The sequence below is a fragment of the Ursus arctos genome, unplaced genomic scaffold, assembly GCF_023065955.2.
Source record: "Ursus arctos isolate Adak ecotype North America unplaced genomic scaffold, UrsArc2.0 scaffold_2, whole genome shotgun sequence".
Lineage (NCBI taxonomy): Eukaryota > Metazoa > Chordata > Mammalia > Carnivora > Ursidae > Ursus > Ursus arctos.
The window spans coordinates 99,156,168-99,177,854 of NW_026622874.1; the positions used below are offsets into that span (position 1 = coordinate 99,156,168).

General features: G+C 59.2%; 3 protein-coding genes across 4 annotated transcripts in view; 1 reads left to right on the forward strand and 2 right to left on the reverse strand.

Annotated features, from left to right (window-relative positions):
• The window catches only part of TECPR1 (tectonin beta-propeller repeat containing 1), a 24,649-nt gene extending 14,857 nt beyond the window's left edge, over positions 1–9,792 (forward strand). The window contains 14 exon segments of the mRNA XM_026516270.4: positions 346–495; positions 610–767; positions 1,520–1,647; positions 2,646–2,725; positions 2,727–2,749; positions 3,876–3,972; positions 4,041–4,120; positions 4,903–4,959; positions 5,449–5,629; positions 5,945–6,080; positions 6,912–7,004; positions 7,649–7,755; positions 7,884–8,003; positions 8,201–9,792. Coding sequence (XP_026372055.3) covers positions 346–495; positions 610–767; positions 1,520–1,647; positions 2,646–2,725; positions 2,727–2,749; positions 3,876–3,972; positions 4,041–4,120; positions 4,903–4,959; positions 5,449–5,629; positions 5,945–6,080; positions 6,912–7,004; positions 7,649–7,755; positions 7,884–8,003; positions 8,201–8,362 — 1,572 coding nt within the window. The 3' untranslated portion in view covers positions 8,363–9,792.
• On the reverse strand, positions 9,778–13,627 carry BHLHA15 (basic helix-loop-helix family member a15). Its single transcript, XM_026516271.3, has 2 exons — positions 13,547–13,627; positions 9,778–12,867 (listed from the first exon to the last, which is right to left on the reverse strand). Exon 2 carries the CDS (start codon positions 12,812–12,814, stop codon positions 12,251–12,253), a length of 564 nt encoding a protein of 187 aa, XP_026372056.1. The 5' UTR covers positions 12,815–12,867; positions 13,547–13,627; the 3' UTR covers positions 9,778–12,250.
• A 1,197-nt stretch (positions 13,628–14,824) lies between these two features.
• Positions 14,825–21,687, reverse strand: part of LMTK2 (lemur tyrosine kinase 2) — an 81,720-nt gene continuing 74,857 nt past the window's right edge. For both annotated transcript variants that reach the window (XM_026516272.4, XM_026516273.4), the window contains exons 12-14: positions 20,019–20,151; positions 19,521–19,763; positions 14,825–18,592 (exon numbers count right to left, since the gene is read on the reverse strand). In XM_026516272.4, coding sequence (XP_026372057.2) covers positions 18,564–18,592; positions 19,521–19,763; positions 20,019–20,151 — 405 coding nt within the window. In that variant the 3' untranslated portion in view covers positions 14,825–18,563. The remainder of the gene's footprint in view (positions 18,593–19,520; positions 19,764–20,018; positions 20,152–21,687) is intronic.

The window sequence follows — 21,687 nt, forward strand, 5'->3', positions numbered from 1 at the left end:
TGGGGTTTCAGCTCAGGGAGTTAAAGCCCCTCCGCCCTCCCAGCACTGGGGTTCGAACCTAGTCATTTGGGTTCACGAGCGCCCTTGTCGACATCAAGAATGTCACCAAGGCACTTGCTCATGAACGAGGCTTCCCTACTGAGCACGCTGGGTCCCAGAGCCCACCACTCGAACCCACAGGCCCCGGGGGCACCCCTAGGACTGGCTCTCTGGAGCCAGGGGTGCCCCAGGCCATCCCTGTCCCTCCACCATGGCACGGGCTCCACCCAGAGGCCCACTGTGCCCCCAGCCCCACAGGTCCCCGTCTGGCCTGGTGACAGCCCTGCCCCCACCCTCTGTCAACAGTACATCCACGTGTTCCTCAACGAGGTGACGGTGTTGGTCCCCGTGCTCAATGAGACCAAGCACTCCTTCGCCCTGTACACGCCCGAGAGGACCCGGCAGAGGTGGCCTGTGCATCTGGCTGCTGCCACCGAGCAGGACATGAATGACTGGGTGAGTGGACATGAAGGACGGGCCGGGCTCCAAGGGCAGCGCTCCCGGGGCTGCCTGGCCTCGGCCTGCCGCCCACCCCCTTCCCAGCGCTGACCGGTCGTTTCCCCACGCCAGCTTGCCCTGCTCAACCTGTCCTGCTGCGAGAGCCGGAGGGTCCACGGCCGCCCCTCCCCACAGGCCATCTGGTCCATCACCTGCAAGGGGGACATCTTTGTGAGCGAGCCCAGCCCGGACCTGGAGGCCTCCGAGCACATGCTGCCGTGCGACCAGATGTGAGTCAGCTGTGCTCAGGGCTTGAGTCTCCCTGGGCCTGTTGGAGGACCCCGAGGGGGACCAGAAGCCTGGCATTTAGGGTGGGAAGGCAGATGGGGACCCAGGAGGGGACACAATGCTCCCAGTTCTGACCCAGGGCTTCCCCTAGGTCCCTCTGAGCCCCTGAGGACCAGGGGGAATGTAGGTGAGACCAGGAGGCCCCACTCAGGAGGGGACAGTGGATGCTTGTGTCCGCCCTTCGTTCATCCATTCTTGGCCCTGGTTGCCCATCACCCAGATGGACAAGTCAGACGACCTCCAGGGACAGTGGGCAGGACCTTGGCACACGGGAGGGTGACCCAGGTGGCACCCTGCACTCTGCCCACTCGGGAGGCTGTGCTGTCACCCCTCAGTGTGCTGGCCCGAGTCGTGGCTCATCCAGATGAGACGGCCCTGCCTTCTGCCCCCACATGCCTGGCCCAGACCCCCAGGGGCCATGAGGAACAGGGGCTGCTGGCTCGGACCCCCTACCGCCACCCCGCAGACCCTTAGTCTCCTGCACCCACTCTGGGGCCGCGTTAGCTCCCATCGCTACTGGATGGGAAGGCAGGCAGGTGCCATTGTCCTTAATAAAGTCCACCGTTCGGAGCCCAAAGATGAGTCAAAATCGGATGTTCGAGGGAGGCCAGTGAGCCAAAAGCGCTGTCGGGGTAGAAGGCTGGCAAGGTGTGCGGGGACGCGCGTCTCCATGACCTCTCTCCCCTCGCTCCAGGTTCTGGCGGCAGATGGGAGGCCACCTGCGGGTGGTGGAGGCCAACGGCCGGGGTGTGGTGTGGGGCATTGGCTACGACCACACGGCCTGGGTCTACACTGGCGGCTACGGCGGAGGCTGCTTCCAAGGTGAGAGCAGCCTGGATGCGGAGGCTGGCAGGACCAGCTCCCTGAGCTCTGCCCACAGCCTTCCCGGGCCAGTCCCTCCTCTAATCCCACCTGGCTTCCCTGCCCCACTCCAGAGCCACTGTCCCAGTGTTGGCTCTCGGCGGACAGCGGGCTGACAGGTGACCTTCACCACAGCCAGCCTCCACAGAGAATGGTCCCAGAGCCAGCCCTCGAGGTGTGAGAGCCGGGAGACCAGGCCTGGCCTCCAACATGCCTTCCTGGGCACCCACAGCTGAGCTGGGGGCTTTGAAGCTTCTAGAAGGCAGCTGCCAGAGCCTCCACTGTGTCCAACCCCTCATTTCACAGACAACGCCCAGGGCATAATGGGGTGGCCCCAGGACCTGGGTCACGTGAGTCCCAGGCCTGAATTCTAGACCCTGAATAGCTGGGTCATGCCCTCGGGGGTGCCAGTTTGCTGAACCCCTGTTGGCTCCCCAAGTTCTGGGCAACAAGGTCCTGTGTCTCCTCCAGGGAAATGCAGGCAGAAACAGACTCTCAAGTGGCAAGTTCCAAGCCACAGCCCACATGCCCTACAGTGAGGGACGGCCAATCCTGGAGAGCCAGGTGTGGTCCCCTGAGACCACGGGAACCGCACATCTTCCTCATTTGTGAGGCAGGAACTTTACAGATGAGATTGGGGCTGGTGGACGCTGTGTGAGTGTTAATACGGAGGGAGCTGCTGGGCCCCCGCACCCTCCCGGTGCCTGGTCAGTGGGAAGACAGGGAGAGAAGAGGTGCAGCCAAGAACAGGGTGTGAGAGGAGCTAGAGGTGGCATGGACAGGAGACGTAATGCGCAGCAGGGTCTGCTCGTGGGGGGTGTCACCCCAGAATAATCACACTGCGAGAACCCCAAGCCAGGCACGTGAACCCCTGTCTGCTGGCCCTCCCTGCTCTCTGCGGCCTTCAGGGCTTCAGACGGAAGCCTGAGTCCCCAGCCGGCAGCCTCCTCTCCCCGCAGGCCTGGCCAGCAGCACCAGTAACATCTACACGCAGTCGGACGTGAAGTGCGTCTGCATCTACGAGAACCAGCGCTGGAACCCCCGTCACGGGCTACTCCGGCAGGTGAGCGGTGCGGGCGCCAGCCGGGGGGCTGCCCGGCCCAGGCCACGGTCGTGACGGCAACACAGAGATGGTGTGTGGTGGCCTCACCATCGGGTCCTCGAGGGCGACCCAGCTCGTCTAAGCTCCACTGCACCTCAGACGGGGAGATCGTTCATGACCTTCCAGTGTCGCACGGCTTGAAGGATTTCCTTGTTCATCAATATTTGTGGGTTTCTCTGTTCACCTCAGTAAATCAGGGTTTGAGCTTTGCTGAGGCAGTTGGTACGCGGTGCCGGAGTATGTCCTGGAGACCTGTGCGTGGGCTGTGTGATGTCTGCACAGAATGCTGGCCTGCTTGCATCCTCACTTCCTCCGCAGTCCTTCAGAAGAGGGACAGGGCAGCCACGGGCTCTCTGGTCCCCGCAGAGCATGCACACCAAGGGCCACGGCTCCTGCCACCTGAGCCTTGTGGCCACCTGCCCAACACCACCGTGTGGGGCCTGTCGCTCTGTGAGTGTCTGGGTTGGCTCGGCCACTGTCACCAAGCGCCACACACTGGGCAGTCTGAACCATGGACGTTCCTTCTCTCCCCGTCTGGAGGCTGAGGAGTCTAGAATCAAGGTGTGGGCAGGGCCACTTCCCTCTGAGGCCTGTGAGGGACAGTCCACTCCCAGCCTCTCTCCTGGAGGCCTCTGCTGTCCCTTGGTTTGTGGCAACGTCCCTCCCGTCTTCACATCACTTCCCTTATTTGGGAAATTTGAACTCAGGACACTGTCGTATTGGTTTGGGGTGCACTCTAGTGACTCCATTCTGACTTGGTCACCTGCAGAGTCCTTCTTTCCAAGTAAGGTCACCCTCACGGGTACTGGGGTTAGGGCTTTGACATCTTTTGGGGGCACAGCAGCCCGTAAGAGGGGAAGAGGTGGGCTCTCAGCTCTCAGGCGGATAGTCTGGCTGCAGGTGCCGCCCAGGCTCCCACGTGACGGGAGGTCAACAGGTTGCTGTCCCCGCCCCCTGGGGCAGTTCTGTTTTTCACGTCTTTGGAGATGCAGGAGTCCCAGGTGCTCGTGTCTTATCTGTCACCAGCTGGGTGCTGGCCGGTCTCTCCTCTTCCGAGTCACCCCAGCACCCCCGTTGTCCACCACAGGGGTCTGCCCACCGACCGGTACATGTGGAGTGACGCCTCGGGGCTGCACGAGTGCACCAAGGCCGGCACGAAGCCCCCGTCCCTGCAGTGGACCTGGGTGAGCTCCGGGCTGCGGGGCGGGGGCTGGCGCCGGGGGCTGCCCATGCTGACCCACCTCTCCTCCAGGTTTCTGACTGGTCTGTGGATTTCAGTGTTCCGGGGGGCACGGACCAGGAGGGGTGGCAGTACGCCAGTGACTTCCCTGCGTAAGCATCTCTCTGCGTGGGGAGGGGCCCTCGCCTGCCCTGCCGCCCGGCATCGCTCCAGCCCCCGCAAGCAGCCGGGTGTGGCTGAGGAACAGACCTGGGCTGCTTGATCAGGGGTGGCTTTGGGGAGCCTTGGTCCAGGCCTTGGGTGCTGGGCGCGGGTGGCTGGAGGGAGGTGTCGGGTGAAGAGGCAGATTGAACAAAGTATGGAGTGAGGCCAGCGCCTTCCTGAGAAGCCAAGGGAGAAGTGGGTGACAGGTCCATAAAGCAGGGAGGCCCTGGTGGCCGGTGGGCACGTGGCACTGGTGTGCAGCAGACCCTTCACGGTGCACAAGTTACATCCATGTGGACGATAGAGCTGTGGGAGCCCGAGCCAGGGCCTCTGAGCAGGCCCAGCCCCGGGGATGAGGCAGGTGTCTCGGACAGGCAAGCCCACAGGCTCCCCTTCAGCCACAGCCAAGCCTCCCGGACTTGACCCTCCCCTTGTCTCTGGGCCTCAGCTCGACTGTTCTGCAGAAGGGCTCTGACAGGGCGGGGGGGGGGGCTCAGAGCCCCCTGGCTAGAACCCCTGGTCCGGCAGGTTCCACATCCTGGCCCCTGGAGACCCTGACCCCGGGAAGACCTGCGCCCCAGAGACCCCGGCCTGCTGCCTGTGGAGCCCACTCTGGCTCACATGGAGGCTCTGCCCTTAACGAGTGGAAAAAGAATGTGTGTGCCTGCACAGTGTCCCTTTCTGGAAACCTCCACAAAGTGGTCTTGATTTCGGCTTCTTTCTCTTGCAGCTCGTACCATGGGTACAAAACCATGAAGGATTTTGTCAGGAGAAGGTGCTGGGCCAGGTAAAGACAGGAGTGACATGGTAACTGGGGCTGTGGGCCTGGTCCTCCTGCAGGGCCCTCTTGAGCCAGTCCCCATGGAAGAAAAGCGAGGGAGAGGAGGGAGGGAGAGAATCAAAGTAAATGTCAGCCCAGGAAATGCCCTTGGGCTCCCAGCGCTCTCTGGTTTCTGAAGTTTGTTTTCAAGAACAAATAAGAGAAATGTCACTGGCTCTGCTCTAAGCAGGACAGGCAGGTCGGGATGGGAGGCCTTGCTGGGGGCAGGGCAGGGCAGGGTGGGGCTGCCTCTCCGGGCCCCTCATTCCTGCCCATTGGCAAGGGGTGCCCACTTGGGCGCTGGGGGTGGTCCTGGCCCTCCCCCCAGGCCCTCGGAGGCCGTGTGGGCTGAAGGGCGGCCCACTGCTACCGTCTGCAGCCTCCTGCCTGTGCGTCTAGAACAGGTGGCCTGCCATAGCATCAGACCCCTGGGTTCTGCTCTCTTCCACTGTGCAGAAAATGTAAGCTGGTGACCAGTGGGCCCTGGCTGGAGGTGGCCCCTATTGCCCTTGGGGACGTGTCCATCATCCCAGAGAGTCCAGGTGCCGACAGAAGTGGGCACAGCATCGCCCTCTGGGCCGTCAGCGACAAGGGGGACGTGCTGTGCCGCCTGGGCGTGTCGGAGCTCAACCCCGCGGTGAGCACCCTGCCTCCGGGGCTCTGGACCTGCCCACCTGTCAGCCCTTGGCCCTCTTGGGGTTCTGGAAGATTCTTCCCAGAAGAGAACTCTGGACTGAGGTCCAGCTAGGCTCAGGCCTTGGCCTGCCCCGGACAGTCCCTGGGACTGGTGGACACTATATGTGGCCTGAAGGGGTCACTAGGTTCTGTGGGCAGTTGGAACCGAGGGTGAGGTTGACGTGCGGAGCTGCCAGCTACTGGGACCTGGGGCAGGGGGAGGGGCAGAGGCTGGGCCCCGGCAGCTCTCAGTGACTCTCCAGGCTCCCATCCCCAGGGCTCCTCCTGGCTGCACGTGGGCACCGACCAGCCCTTCACTTCCGTCTCCATCGGGGCCTGCCACCAGGTGTGGGCCGTGGCCAGGGACGGCTCCGCCTTCTACCGGGGCTCCGTGTCACCCACGCAACCGGCTGGTGAGTGCCGCCCCTCCAGAAGGATCCCTGCCAGTTGTGAGTGGGGACAAGGAGGGGCTGGGGCTGGTCGGAGCGAGACTGCATGTGCTTCTGCTTCCGGGGGGGAAGGAAGACAGGTGTCCTCGTGTTCAGGTCAGCTGGACCAGCGTGGAGTGAGTGCTGCCTGTGGGCCAGGCACTCGGGCCGAACCAGGACTCCCCAGAGGCCGTGTCCCCTCCTGCTGGGACTGGCTGGGGGTGATCATCCTGGTGACAGGGCCGGGGCGGTCCCTCGCAGCTGCCCTTCACCAGCCTCGGCCTCTAGCCTGGGGCATGGTTGGTTGTGGGCACTTTGCACATCCTGCCTGTCGGAATGCCCTCCTGGGGTGGCCCTACATGGCCTACTGACGGCTCTGGCGATTCTCCGGGCGTGCAGGCCATGCTGGCTTGTTCTTGGCTGGATGTTAGATGTCCAGACAGCGTGTGGCCCAGGGGTGCTCAGATGCGTGGTGGCTTGCACATTGCTGCCCTCCACACAGGGGAGGGGACATATGCAGTGGTTGTACATGGCGGCCCCAGGACGGGCTGGCCACCGCGTGCGGGCTGAGCACCTTGTGTCCCTGTTCCGAGATCACTCCATTGGACCCCACCGTCTGGAACCCGCCACAGGCTCTGAGGGCCAGGGGCGAGGTGGGGTGTTGGGGGTTTTGTTCTGCTTGGCCTTCAGCTCACACCGGGCCCTGTCACGTGTGCGTGGCCTGCGAGCTGCAGGGGAGGCCACGTGGTCCACGAGCACATGGGGTGGCAGGTTCGGCGTCACCCGGCTGCACCCTAAGTCCGGCTTGCGCTGCAGGTGACTGCTGGTACCACATCCCGTCTCCTCCCAAGCAGAGGCTGAAGCAGGTGTCGGTGGGGCAGACGTCAGTATACGCCTTGGACGAAAATGGCAAGTTGTCTCTGATGGGCACCAGGGGAGACTAGGGCTTCCCTGAGCCCCCAGTGGGACGAGACCCTCACCAGCCCCAGGTCCCTGACACAAGAGCACCATAAGCCGCCGTGAGAGGCCATCAGCCTGACGTCAGCCTCCGAACGAGCCCCTCTCCCCAGCTGCGCAGAGCACGGGGGCTCCAGCTCTGCCCGGGCCTCCGTGGGGGGTATAGCGCCCCGGCCGCGTGATGCTGTGTGATCCTGGGGCTGGCAGAGGTCACCCGGCTGGGCCACCGCGGGCAGGGCCCTCGCCAGTTCCCTTTTCTGCTTTGCGGCTGTCGTCACAACGAGCAAGGCGAGGAAAAGGGCAGAGTCGGGACTGGAACCAGCGCTTTGAGTCCAGGCCCTGTTCTCTGTATTTGTTTAAAGAATTCCTTGTCCTCCGTTTCTCATGCGTAGAGAGAGCCTGGCAATGCCAGCCCAGCACAGCGGGACGATTATGAGGTTCAGGTGGAGTCCAGTGTGGCGAGGGTAGAGCTGGCTCCGGCCCCAGCTTCTCTTCCTGGGTCGGCAGGAGCCCCAGGAAGTGTGGGGACAGCCTCCTCTGTCTCTGTGGCCAGACCCCAAAGTGGGTCCCAACACTCTGGGCCCTTCTCTCTCCAGGGAACCTGTGGTATCGCCAGGGGGTGACGCCCAGCTACCCGCAGGGCTCCAGCTGGGAGCATGTGTCCAACAACGTGTGCCGAGTGTCCGTGGGGCCCCTGGACCAGGTCTGGGTGCCCGGGGCGGGGGGGACCGGGGGGCCGAAGGCAGACCCTTGCTCTGGGGGTTTGGGGTGCTCCGGGTTCCCCCCAGTCCCAGAGCTGGGGGCTGGGCCCTCACCAGGTCTGTGTTCCAGGTCTGGATTATCGCCAACAAGGTCCCAGGGAGCCATGGCCTGAGCCGGGGAACCGTGTGCCATCGCACAGGCGTGCAGCCTCGAGAACCCAAGGGGCAGGGCTGGGACTACGGCATTGGGGTGAGCGAGGCCTATGCGGGGCGGCTTACCTGGCCCGGGGCGGCGTGGTCACACCGCATGCTCTGGGACCTGGTGTCAGGGTGGGTGGGAGGCCCCAGACAGAGCTCCTCCAGGGTCCTTGATCTCCCACAGTCTGGAAGCATAGTCTCTCCCCTTGACCTGCGGCAGCCATGGGTGACGAGGCTCTCTCCTTCCAGGGGGGCTGGGATCACATCACCGTCCGGGCCAATGCCACCAGAGCCCTCAAGAGCAGGTCCCAGGAGACAGCCAGTGACTGGAGTGGGGAGCCGCGCCTCCCCAGCACGCCCTCGAGGGTGGCCGGAGCCCCGCACGAGGCCCACGGCCCTGTTTGCTGCTGACGCTGCCCCCCTCACCTGAAGCAGGTTTCATGCAGGTGTGAAGGATCAAGGTTGATAGCCTTCCCGTCTGAGCCATTCTTAAATGTGGAGCCCGGAGGGAACCTGGCCTGAGGTCACGGCCACCTCAGAGGCACTGGCTGAACCAGCCCAGAAATGTGAAGCTTTGTGGATGCTCCCACACGTGTCCCGTCTGCCAGGAGGGCCACGGAGCGGGCTGGGGGCCCCTTCACCCCGGCCTTTCCCACCTGTCCCTCCTCACTCTGCCTCCCGCCTTTCCAGAATGGAAACCTGGAGCCTGGAGCCTTCCAGGAATGCTGCCCCAGGGAAGCCAAGCCCACAACCCCCTGCACTCCCCCCGCCGGTGTCCCCAGACAGATGAGGCATAGCCTCCCCTCCCCCCCAAAGAAAATGGCTGTGGGGCTCAGGGCCACTTTGCCATGTTCTGGGATGCTTTTTCAGAGCCAGACGCGAGAATACGGTTTAATTTCAAAAGTTCAACAAGAGTTGGCAGCTTGGAAGGAAAGGTTGGGGAGGGTTGCCTTTCTCCGGGGTGGGCACAAGCCCCCAGCGCGGCTGCAGGAAGCTGTCCGCGTGTAGAACTCCTGGCATCCGCCTCCAGCCAGCCTTCCCCTGTGGGATTGGGGGTTGCTCCCTCTGTGTCTGATCAGGCGGTAGGGGCCGTGGGGACATGGGGTGTGCCGGCCGTAGCCCCAAGTCCTACACGCCAGGGCAGGAGCCCTCCCCCCAGGCCAGCAGGAGAGCACCTCCCGTCCTGCAGTTTCTCTGCTGCTTTTTTTTTTTTTTTAAGATTTTATTTTTAAGTCATCTCTACATCCAACGTGGGGCTCGAACCCACAACCCCGAGATCAAGAGTCGCAGGCTGTACCAGCCAAGCCAGCCAGGCGCCCCTTCTCTCCTGCTGCTGATGTGATTATGGCCCCAGTTGGTGAAGTGCAGATGTGCTTCCAGACGCTTTGCCTGGAGGCCATCAGAGCCCAAGTTGGCCTCTGCTCATTTGGGGACAAAACGAACTGACTCCAGCCTTCCCCAGAATTCCCATCAGGAGGGGTCAGCTGTGCCTTTGACCCCGTCTTGCAGGGTGGGGCGTGTCGGCAGAGGCGGACTTGAACGAGGGCGCTGGAGGGGCCTGATGGTCTCTGCGTTTGCCGGGATTTGTGGAGGTGCGACTGGGACGTGTGGGTGCGGGTTGGGGACGCCGTCCTGGGTGTTCACACCTGTCGGGTTGTCTCTGGATGGACACTGTGGGTTATTTCTACAGCAGTGACCTGCCGTTACACGGTGACTCGCTGTCTGTAGCTGGGCGACTGCGTCCTTGCTGCTGAGCGCCCACGGTCCACCTGCTCAGCACCACCGAACCGTCTTGATTCCTTGGATGCTTTATTCAATAAAAACTCACACCAGAGTGTAAAGGACTTGCTATTTTTTTATTGCTACCTTGTGATGGAAACGCAGCTCCCCATGACCGTCCAGCCTGGGGCCAAAGTAGCAGTCGTGGTAGGATCTCTTATTTTTGTTCTGTGACACAGCATTGGTTTCATTAGTACTCTGAAGGGACCGTTAGGAGAAATCAAAGCAAATTTGGGTCACTTAAGAAACATTTTTACCACAATCACAGCAGGGGCACTGGCCATTCAGTTCCAAGGTAGGTTTTCTCACAGAAAAGTCAAAGTTCTGGTTTCTCGGCTCCAGTCCATAGGGATCTCGGCCTCCAGAGCTCACGCAGGTCTGGTCTGCAGGTGGTGCAAGGCCCGGGCGCAGGCCAGGTGGCAGGGCTCGGGGCCAGTGGGTTGCTGGCTTTGGACGTCCTTGCAGGGCAGAAGGGCCCAAGACAAGTGCCGAGGGAGCGGGCCCAAGACAAGCGCCGAGGGAGCAGGCCCAGCAGCAGGCCTCACTGGCCCATCACCAGACCTTTCCCCTCCCCAGCCCCGCGTATTTAACACCCCGAAGCTCAAAGCTCAGCTGGGACCTTTAAGGATGATTTGTGTCGTGGCCACAGAGTGTGCAGATGCCCTCTGGCCACGGGGGAAGAAGGACCAGACACCTGAGCCCAGGTTACCCTCTGGGAAGCAGAGGGGAGGCAGGTGCCAGTTTGGGACAGAAGGAGCTCTGCAAGGTGGTGACCCACAGACCCTTCCACCACCACGGGTCATCGGGCACGGCCTCCCAGACAAAGCCTCTGCTGGGCGCTCCCCCTCCTGGTGCTTTCCGCTCAGCTTGCGGTTCCTTCAGCAAGTTTGGGGGTGCACTGGGCTCTGCAGGCCTTATGTGTGTCCCAGCTAGCAGGGCACCCCCAGGGAGCATGGGCCCCAACAGTCCCTCGGCTCCCACCGGTGGAATGTCATGACCACCGACCTTCCCAAGTGGCCGCCTCCAAGGGGCAGGCCAGGAGCACGTGGGGTCCCCACCTGACCATGCCGAAGGATGGCCGGGGCCAGACCAGGCCTCCCAGGGCCACCTTCCGGAGGGACTGGCACGGGGCCTGCAGAGGGTCCAGCCAGTGTCCCACCCGGAAAGTGACGACCGATGTGGCTAATGGCTGTTCTGAGGCCGCTGCCTGCTGTCCTTGATCCTAACGCCAAGCCTGGCAATGGGGCTGGGGCCGGGACCACCGGGGTCGGGAGGGCGCGAGGTGGCCCTCCACTGTGGCAGCCCTGCCCCCATGCTGCTCGGGCCCCCACCCGGGAGGGGCTTGGCCCCCCCGCGCCTCGGGGACAGCTCTGGCCTCATACGCCAGGCCAACCCTACCCTCGCCACAGCCCCTGTCACTGGGGTTCCTGCCTGAGGCTGCCAAGGCTGCCCTGTCCCCTCCCCATACTGGCTGTGGGCACAGGGATGAGGGAGGAGAGATGCCAGGGGGCACTGAGAGCAAAGTCGCCAAGCCTGTCCCCACAGAAGGAAGCTTGGCCTGAGGCGGCCGGGGACCTGCCAAACTGCCCAGGCCCGCCTCGAAGGAGCAGCACCAGGTGGGGGAGGGGAGCTCCTGCCACCCCAGGCTCCTTCCCGCACAGCCCTGCAGGGCCCGCAGCTCCAAGCGGGGCCCAAGAACACCCTCAAGCTCCGTCAGACCGACCGCCCTCCGCCACCGCCAAGACCCCGGCAGTGGCCAGTATGACGGCAAGCAGCAAACCTGGGTGGGATGCGGAGGGACGCTGCTCAGGGGGAGCTGCGGCTACCAGCCTCCCCCCAGGCCCGTCCCCAGCCCCGCAGCGCCAGCTGCGTGCCCCTCCACAGTCAGGAGCCCCCACCCAGCAGGAGGCAGGAAAAGGTCCGAGCCGCTCTTCCTGCCAAGGTCCCTTTAGAATTAATTTGAGGTAATCGGATTAGTATTTCTAGGGGCTTGGGGGTTTCTCACTGACACATGCTGAATTACACGCATCCATCATCTCAGCTTAGCCACACTCCATGGCCGCAGGCTTTGCTTGCTCTGTGCCTCAGTTTACCCTGAATGAGGAGGCCACAACGGAGGCTGGAGGAGGAGCCTTCCCGGCCCAGGGCCTCCACAGGAACTGGGGAAACTTACCAAAACTGACCTTTTCCTGGAATCCCCTTGCCTCAGGAGGGAGTTGGGAGTGAAGAGAATTTAGTTACCAAGGCCTGTCCACTGTGGCCTAGTCGATTAAAAAGCAGGTCCTGGGACCTCTGAGGTTTGGGCCTCATGCTGCCCAGAGCCACGGCCTGGACCAGGCCACTCACTGGTCTTGTCCCCTAGAGGCCACGGTGTGCTCCACGGAGCCAGCTGAGCGTTCGGGGAAAATGGAGCCGCTGGGGCCACGTCCACGTGGGCTGTCACCACCAATCCGGGGCTCTCGGCACGGAGGCAGCAGGGCCGGGAGGAGCGGGCCCGGCCGCTGACCCCCAGGCCGGGCGCTAGGAGCCCTCTCGGAAGCTGTGGATCTGCGTGGAGTACCTCTGCAGGTGGCCCTCAGGCTGGGGCTCAGTGGCCCCCAGCGCGCCCCCGGCCGCCTGCTGCTGCTGGTAGTGCTGGTAGAGCTTGGGGCCCGGCCCGTCCAGGCCTGGGAGGCGACCACTGGACATGGTCAGGATGGTGGAGGTCAGCGACTTGATGTAGTTCTTGGCCAGGGTGAGCGTCTCGATCTTGGACAGCTTCTTGTCGGCGCGCACGTGCGGGATGACCTCCCGCAGAGCCTGGAAGGCGTTGTTCAGCTTGTGCATGCGCTGCCGCTCCCGCTCGTTGCTCTCCAGGCGCCGCTGGACGCTGCTCTCCCGCCGGCCACCAGGCCCCGAGGGCCCCGGCCGCCGGCGCCCGCCCTCCGCCCGCGCCGCCTGAGCCCGCGCCGTCCTGCTCCGCAGACCCTTGGCCAGCTCCAGCCCCGACCCCTGCTGGGGCCTGTCTGGGGTCCGTTCCCCAGCGGTGGCCTCTGTGTCCTGCGGTGGCACTCGGCGCCTGGGGGGCCGGTTCTTGGTCTTCATGGCTCCAGGCTAGTTGTCCCCGCAGGTGGTGGCTCTGAGGGAGGCCCTGGGAACTGAAATCCAGAACACCCCGGGGTCACACGGCAGGCTGGTGGATGCTTAGGACGCCCAGGGGACACTCAGGGCAACAGTGCCCGGCAGCCCCCTCGCTGTCCAGTGGCAGCTGACCACGTGGTGCATAGTGACCCCAGGCCCCTTCCCCCTCACACATGGAAGCCCTGAGCCGAGCCCTCCAACCACATTCCCGTTTGACCTCAGGGCAAGCCCTCAGAGTTTTTTCTCTGATCTGGTGCCCATTCTTAGCTGGACTCAGCTTGATCCCTGGACCTTTCCCTGGCCCCCTGCTCCTCACCGCCCCCCGAGCTTAGGTGGCCTTCAACACTTTTCTCAGACCACCCAGAGATGTGCAGGACTCTAGCTCAGCGCAGGGTCTGCCTGAGGTTGCCGCGCCTCCCACCTGCCCTAATGGACAGGTGCCCACTCCGGCCACCACACTGACCCACGGCCGCTGGATGTCACACACGCAGGGAAGACACTGGGGCCAGAAGCGCTGTGGACATGGGGCAGCTGTCCGCGGTCAGAGGTCGACAGTGGCCAGAGCCTGCCACAGCCCCCAGTACCACCACGTGGACGGCCCCCCCACAGGTGTCCGCCCCCCCACCCCGACCCCACCAGGTCCCGCCCCTAGGTCCTCTCCCCTCGGGCCCACCGGGATCCCCCACCCCCAGTTACCTGGAGATCCGCAGCTGCACGCGACGGGGCTGCCCACGGGGGACAAGGACACGTCGCTTTAGCCGCCCCGGGCGGGGCCGCGGCCGCATGTAAATGAGCCCGCGGGGCGGGGCCGGGGCGGGGCCGGTGTGCGCGTGCCCCTGCCCGGCGGCTGGGGGCGGGGGCGCACCTGCGGGCGGGGGGGCCGGGCGCCCCCTCCCCCCACTCCCGGAGGCCGCAGCCTGCCCGCCGCGCCGAACCCGGGTCTGGAGCCCATTCGGCGGAGTGGGAGACTGAGGCGCCTGCGAGCCTGCGGGCGCGGAGGGAAGCCCCGGGACCGCGCCTGGCCGCTGCACCTGGCCTTGAGGTGAAGGCGAGCCGAGGCCCGAAGAGCTGGCGGAAAAGCCATTTTGCAGTAACACTCGTTTCTCAAAGGGGCAGGAGCCCCCGGGGAATTCGCGACCGCCCCCAGGACTCGGCAGGGCGCAGGTCCAGGGGCGAGTGGGCGGAGCCCTGCCTGCCCAGCGGAGCGCCTGCTTGGCCGCTGCGTGCGGGTCACGGGGACATACGTGGTCATCGGTCTCACGAGGTCTCCGGCGGGGCGAGAGGTGCTCAGCTGGGGCTCAAACCCGGCTTCCATCCACCTGCTTTACTTAATCGCCGGCCTGCCTGCCTCAGTTTCCTCACTCTTCACAGGAGCATGAAAAGGTGTTAAAGCGGCCCCTGGCTCAGGGGTTCTTCCAGGCTGATGGGGCGCACCTGCAGCGTCGTGAGGTCCCGCGTGAGCCTGGCCTCCCGCCCCTTGTGACCGGCAGGATCAGGGTCAGCGCTGATCCCGCACTTCTCAGCGGGGCGCACAGGGTGCTCCTAGTCTCAGTCTAGCCCCTGAGGGTCTCAGGGGGAGTTGGTGTGACCGAAGTCGGGGCCAGGCCTGCTTGGTAGGTGGCTGATACTGTGCTCTTGGCGGCTGGGACAGGGGAGCGAGGGCCACTGAGGCATAGAAAGGCTAGCGCTGAGCTGATCAGCCTCTTGGCTTCCAGCTCATTAGATAAGGCTGTATTTCAGAAATTAAAATGCTTCCGAAACTCAATAAAGGCTTCGAATTACAGATACACTTTGAGGCCACACAAGCGCCACATCCGCAAGTTTTCCAGTGATTATACAGACCTTCCTGTTCTCAAGGGCAGTGAGTGACCCAGGGCCACTGGCTCCTAGTGCCCATGGCAGGGCAGTGCCAGGTCACCCACCCTGGACCTTGCACAGCAGGGGGAAAAACACCAAAGAAACGCAGAAACAGAGTTTATAAATATATAACTATATTTATTTTGAATATTAAATAGTTTTTAAATTACAAGCAATTTATTGAATCACACTATGCATCAATATACAGTAAAAATCTTACAATTTAAAAATGTACACAATTTAAACTGAAAGTTCATTAGCTGTGATATTGCCGTGAACCTCTCACAACTGTGTAAAAGCAGGACAGGGCAGCCGCATGGGTGTGACCGCCCCCACGGTCCTCACTTGCAGACGGGATTCAACAGTGGATGCACACACCGGCCCATTGGTAGGTCTGCCTGCGCCTGCGTGAGCCTGAACAACCCAGTTCAAGCCTTTTGGGTAACGGGCTGTTGGTAATTCAATACTGTCGACACATCTTTCAGAATTTATCTATGTACTAAAGAGGAGTTTTTTTGTTAACAGCCAAAACTGGAACCAACCCCATTACTATGAGGAATATCGTTTAGGAGACTGAAATCTGGACTGAGTTACCCACTCTTATTTTAAGGCTACTTCTCGTAAGGCTACTATTCTGAAGCCCCTCTCACCGAAGCCCAACATTGGGAGCCTAACACTGGGTTCACTTCCGGAATTGTCAGATGATGGGCTGAGTAGGGTAAAAGCAGGAGCTGCCTGCCTCGTGCCCTGGGGCCCTCAGGACAGACATGCAGTGAGTCACTAACCTAGGAGAGGTTTTGAAAGGTGTTTTACGGCAGCAAGACATAAAAGACTTTTCTAAGATAAAACCCATTTCTATAGAAACCATCACCTGTACATTTAAAAACAGAATGAATGCTCTGTTTTCAATTCAGCTTCATGGGGCTTCTTCACCCTTAAGATGAATGGCTTCGTACCCAGATGCACAGTCCAAGTTCCAGAAGGATTTGGGGAGCAATTTTTATTTTTTTACATTTCTTTTTCTGGCTTATGACAGGATCGTTTGATAACACAAATTAACATCTAGTTAGGTAGGAAATGAAGATTAGGTTATTTTTATTATAGGATTTAAAATACGTAAACTCCACCAGTGTAGTAGCGCTATTTAAAACTTGATAGATTCCAAAGAAGGCCAGGAAGTAACAACGCTGTGAACCAGGTATTATCAACCTCACCCATATTATCCGGAGAATTCCACTGATTTTATTTCATTGCCTAACTTAATAGAACAAGTTCGGTCTGAAAGCCCACTATTGGTAACCAATGTAGTTTAAAAAAACAAAACAAAACAAAAAAAACAACCTGACTTGAACAACAAAGCACATGCTGACACTTCAAAGATGGGCTGAAAATTCTAATCTACGTAATTCGTCTCCCGTGTATTGCTTGAGATTTCAAAAGAACATGTTGACTCACGTGTTTATTATAAATATAAAATCTTCCCCACCATGCGACACCACAGTAAGATTTACTACCCCCCCAACTCAATGTATAAAATGTTTTCTTTTGGCAATTAATCATGACAGCAAGATAGTCCTAAAATAAATTAAAATGGGAATTAGATTGTTAAAATCTCCTTAATCTTAGTGAAAAAGTTACAGCCCCCGAATATCAATAAATTTACCCCGGGCTGATTATACAAGAAGACTATATATTCTATCGATCTGCTTGACTTTAGTCATTAAATCTGAGCTTGTTATAGTTTGAAAAAACTTGTATTAATTATCACCGCTCATGTATCTCTCAACAAAGACTGATAGTTAGATGTAAAAATTCAGGAAACTCAGGAAGTCTTCATAGCAAGAAATTCAGAGTTATGACAGTTTTGGCAAAATCACCTTCTAATGCCCTATTAACGTTTTCTTGTTCAGTCTGCACATCCCACGGCCCTGCTCTCCTGGCTGTGCTCCTTGCTCACACCAAGTGGAGGTTCGTAGAAGAGGCTCCTTCTCCATTCTGAGTTCTTGCTCTGGAAAGTTATTGCTAGTATAAAACGTTAGTGGAGTGAACCAGAATTGATAATAAAGGTCATAATTGACTCTGTAAACTAGCCAGTATACACAATTGCATCTCGTGCTAGGACCAGGGTCGCTGGGATTTCTATCACGCAGCCCCAGTGGACCCGTGTTACGCTGGAGTCGGGGAAGCAGATCAGCACCGGAAAACATTTGGGGTGAAGGGCCAGTGTGTGGTGACCACAGACCCGACGCCCGACCCCAGTATACACAGCTTCACGGCGGACATGCTAAGCCTCCTTCAGCACATGCTGCTCTAGCCCCTGGAAACTTCCTGATGTCAAAGCAGAACTCACGGACTGCAGAATGAGGTCAGCTTTTTATCATGAACACCAATTCCTGGCAATGTTAGGAGACACTGGACACACTCGGTCCCTTTCAAGGCAAGGGGAGAACATGGTGCTTAATGCAGAAGGGAAGGGTCAGTGCAGACGAGTCCCTGGGCTGCATCTGAGTGGATGGCCACGTCTGGCCACCCAAGGTCCCAACCAGGAGGACGTGTTGGCTGCGCAGGCTCCGCCACTGTCCCTCATCCCTCCTCCCAGCCGGGGGATGTAGTGTTTCTCCTCGGTTACAGAGCCTGGCCGCCGCTGGCCATGACACAGAGTGGTTCTTCTGGCAAAATTCAGCTCTGGATGTTATCTGAAAGCTGTACAGACAGAATGAACTCAGACTGTCCCTCGGCAAGCAGACCCCTGCACGGGCAGCTTCCTCCTCAGATTCGGCACTGTCTGAAAGAAGGAGCTATAAGGACACCGAAGCCACAGCAGCCTGTGCTTCCAAACGCCAAGCCAACAGCCGGCTTGGAGGGGAAGTGGCTCAGGGGCCACAGCAGAGCGCGGTGTGCAGGGAGGGCACACGGCTCCCAGGGAGAGGGGCAGGACACCTGGACCTTCTGACCCGAAGCTGAGTTCCAGGGTGAACCACCTGTCAAGTTCTACCACAGGGTTTAAAAAAAATGGGGGAGTGGGGTGGGAGAATCACACAGAGGGGCTGCAAGACCCTTCAGCTCCTCAGAGAAGCCTCACTTGCTACAAGGATCCTGCGTTATAGAAAGAGACAAACGTGTGTTTCATTCGGTCAACAGAACAAAGCAGTCTTTTTGGACTCATCAAAAATATTTCCTATAAGAACAAAAAACACTAACATTCGGAATCATTTATCATTTACGAAAAAGTACCATATGTACAATTCCAACAATTCTAGACAGCAGAACACTCAAAATATTTAAACTTTACAAGTACCATGCAGAGCAAACTATAGAACAGAAAGAAATCAAACTAGTGGATAGCACCAGCTTGACCTGCCTTATTTTCCTTGAATAATTTAAGATTCTGTACAATATCAGGTACTCTTAGAACATTTATCCACAGTGCAATTACAGAAAGCAATTAGTGATTTCTTTAAAAACAATAAATATGGCTCACTGGTGCCCATTCCCATCGTGCTCCTCTGGGCCCTCGCACACAGAAGGGACGTACAGGTGTGGAGGCGGAGAACACCCCACATGGAAACCAGAAACAACCCAGAGCCTACAGTTCCCCACACCGGAGCAGGGTCAACGCTCCACAAGGATGACCAGGGCGCGAGCACCTCTGGCGGGCGACAGCGGCCACAGGGCCTCCCCAGCCACGCTTCCCGCCATGGGCACGGAGCCAGCGCAGCTCCCTCCTGGCCACCCGAGTCTCTCTCCGGGGCCAGGCCCGCTGCAGTCGACGTGGAGGGATGTGACTGCTGGGCTGCAGTGCAGGGATGCCGCCCTGGGGGAACAGCCCGGGACCCGGGAGCGCATCCGCGTCCACCTAATCCTTTTCTCCGTCTTCGCTGCTTCCTGTTTTGGGGAAAACAAGCAAAGCTGGGTTTGTGAAGTGATCGGCACAGATAAAAATAGTGTGGACAGCATCTGACCCGTGCTGCAGAAAGAGGAACTGAAGCTGGGAGTGGGGCTGCCCGCCACCTGCTCGAGCCGCGGGGCTTCCTGTGACGGCAGCACCTGCCGGACTCTGGCACACTCTCGCACACACATCTGCTCGGCTCGCACGCGGCTCAGTGTCCGTGCTTAGGGCACAGGAGAAAGCCAGCCCCGATCTCTGACAGATCGCTAGGTAATGGGCATTATCTAATCGGCACAATTAAACAGAACACGAGCATAAATGAAAGCTCTAAGTTTCATAGTTAGTATTTGAACTGCAAACTTCAAATCAAAAAATGTACCTATTAACATTTATCTTCCAATCTGGCTACGGGGAAAAAGGATCCATATGTTCGGATAATACCACTTCAAATGCACGCTGCCGGTGACTTCCCTCCCAGGCCTCTGCTATCACAGGAGACCAAGACTTAATGGCAAAATCAATACTCCCGGGGAAGAGCCAGAGCACTTTTGGGCTCAATCCCAAAATCTCGGGCCAAGTGTTTTTAAGAACGGCTTCCCTCTGGGGGAAAGAAGCAGAAATGGGCAGGGGTGGGGGGGTTGTGGCAAAAGGGGAAAAAGGAGATAAGAAGGTGGCAGACACGCTGAAGCCGTGCCACCACCGGGCGGCCTCGCCCTACAGGGGCTGCGAGGGGACAGCCCCAGTAGCATCAGCGTGCGGAGTGACAGGGGCCTACCCATGGGGACGTGGCCCTGAGAGCAAGCTCCCAAGGCTGTGAGGGCTCTAGAAAGTATTTTCTGCAAACACTTAGGAAGGCACCAAACTAAGAAGCACGCAAGTCCACTAGGGATGGTCTCACAGGCTGGCACCCAGCCCTCCTCTCACCTCCTTGTTCGATGTCCGAGTCAGTAAGGTGCGTGAGAGAAAAGCTGGCGATGTTGGCAGGAGAGATGGAGAATCTGGAATACGGCGGCGTGTGAGGCCAGCTCTGTTCCGCGCTCCGGGGCGGCGGAGGCGGCGAGAAGTACTTGGATGTCTGAAGAGAAGGCTTGGAACTAAGAAGGTTACTTGTTGTCTTCGACATAAAAGGGTCGGGGGAGAAGTCATCATCCCATTCAAAGCCTCCACCTGAATGAAAAATAAAGACAGTTCTCCTTGTATGACTTCATTATAAAGAACAGAGAGTTGGGGTGGGGGAAGCACACAGGTGTGCTCTGCAGATCAACCAAAACCGACTCGGGTCCGGCAGATGGCAGAGGTGCTCCCGGGTGTCCTAAGAGTGTCATTTAAAACAATCCATGATGTTATCCTCAGAACAGTTCACCTTATTCACAACGCACTATTTTTTAGTTTCTTTTTAAACCCGACAATGAAGCGAAGTACCTTCTTCGTCAGTTGAGCTTTCCGAATTTATGCACCTGCTCAGGTAGGGAGAGCCCGAGGAAGGTGCCGGGCTGTTCAACTCGGGGCCGTGGGCGTCTCCTCCGCAGCGCCCCAGCTCTTTGGTTGGGGTCTCCTGCAAAGCCAAAGAGAAATTCCCATCAGTGAAGGCCTGTTCGCAAGAGCCCCGCCCCCGCCCCCAGGGCACCCACGGCAGGCCAGTGCTGTGTCCCACCGACGTGGTGGGCTCCGGGCCTGGCGGAGCTGCGATAGGAACACACAGCCCGTCTCTTCCAACGAAGCAGCTCTGAAACCCAGCAGAATGCATGCGGTAGCTGCTGGAGGCCTCCGGAAAGTAAACAGTAGCAGGCCAGTCGGGAAAGAACGCCAGAACTCGAAGTACACCAGAGCAGCTGTGGGGTCCGCCGTCCTCCCACTGCCCCTGCCTCAATGGCTCCGGGCCTGGACCCAGCACAGCTTGAGATCCGGTGGCCGCTGGGGTGGACAGAGTGAGCTCCAGAAGCCCTTCGGTTCTGGTTCTGAAGCAGGCAGGGGGTCTTCTGACCCTCGGGGGCTGGGGGGGGAATTCTAGATTTGTCCCCTCCATTCTTTTGCTTCCTAGCCCCGAGCAAACCCAGGGTGAGAGGGACCTATATCCTGAGGAAGGTGACCTTCCTCTCCACCTGGAAGAACGGGGATCCCAGGAGAGTGAGGAGAAGCCCGTTGCTCGTCCTCCTCTCTGTCCGGCCGCTGCCCGGCGGCATGAAGTATACAGCATGGTGTGCTAACAAAAGCCCAAGCTCTTTGGCTGGAGCATAGTGGGGGGTGGGGGGGGGGCAAGACAACCGAAAGTACCAGGGACACCATGGAGAGGGAGGAGCTCAGGAGAGCAACCCCATCAAGTTTATGAGCTCCCGCCTTAGCTGCACGCTGCTCGTGGTAGAGCTGACTCTCCAGAACTGAACTGCGGGGCAGACCACTGCCAAGATCCACCCTGGCCAGTGGGGGACACATGCAGAGGACAGATTCAAACAGTACGGCAAGAGCTTTGAAAGGGGAACCCCAAGCCACAGAAGGACGGTTAGAACTTGTGACCTGAATCCCAATGGCTCAATGCCTGCTGGAACAAAAATACCAGCATTCTGCTTAGAATCTAAACAAGACACAGAGCCGAGTAACACGTTAAGGATACAGTCTAAAATCGGTCCGGATACAAAGAATCAGGAAAACGTCAATTCTCAGGGAAGACGACAATCAACAGATGTCACGTCAAGATGACACAGGTGTTGGGGTTCTCTGAAAAGGCTATTATGAAAACGTTCCTACGAGCAAGGGAAAATGTTCCTGAAATGAACGTAAATAGACAAAAGCCTCGGCAAAAGAACAGATGATAAAAATAATAACAAAATGCAAATTTCAAAACAGAAAAATACAGCAGCTAAAACCTAAAAACCCCGTGGATGGACTTAATATCAGAACGGAGATGACAAAGAGTAAGTTTGAAGGAGATCAATAGAAATGACCCAATCTGAACAACAATGACAACAGGAAAGGACCAATGGGCACACAGGGCAGTCTGACACTGACATGCCAGCAGGAGGGGACCGAGCAGGACGAAAGAAAGCATGTGGGGAAATAACGGCTGAAAAGTTCTTGAATCTGGTGAAAGACA

Coding starts and splice junctions, on each gene's coding strand:
- BHLHA15 (XM_026516271.3), bottom strand. CDS start 12,814: ATGAAGACCAAGAACCGGCCCCCCAGGCGCCGAGTGCCACCGCAGGAC.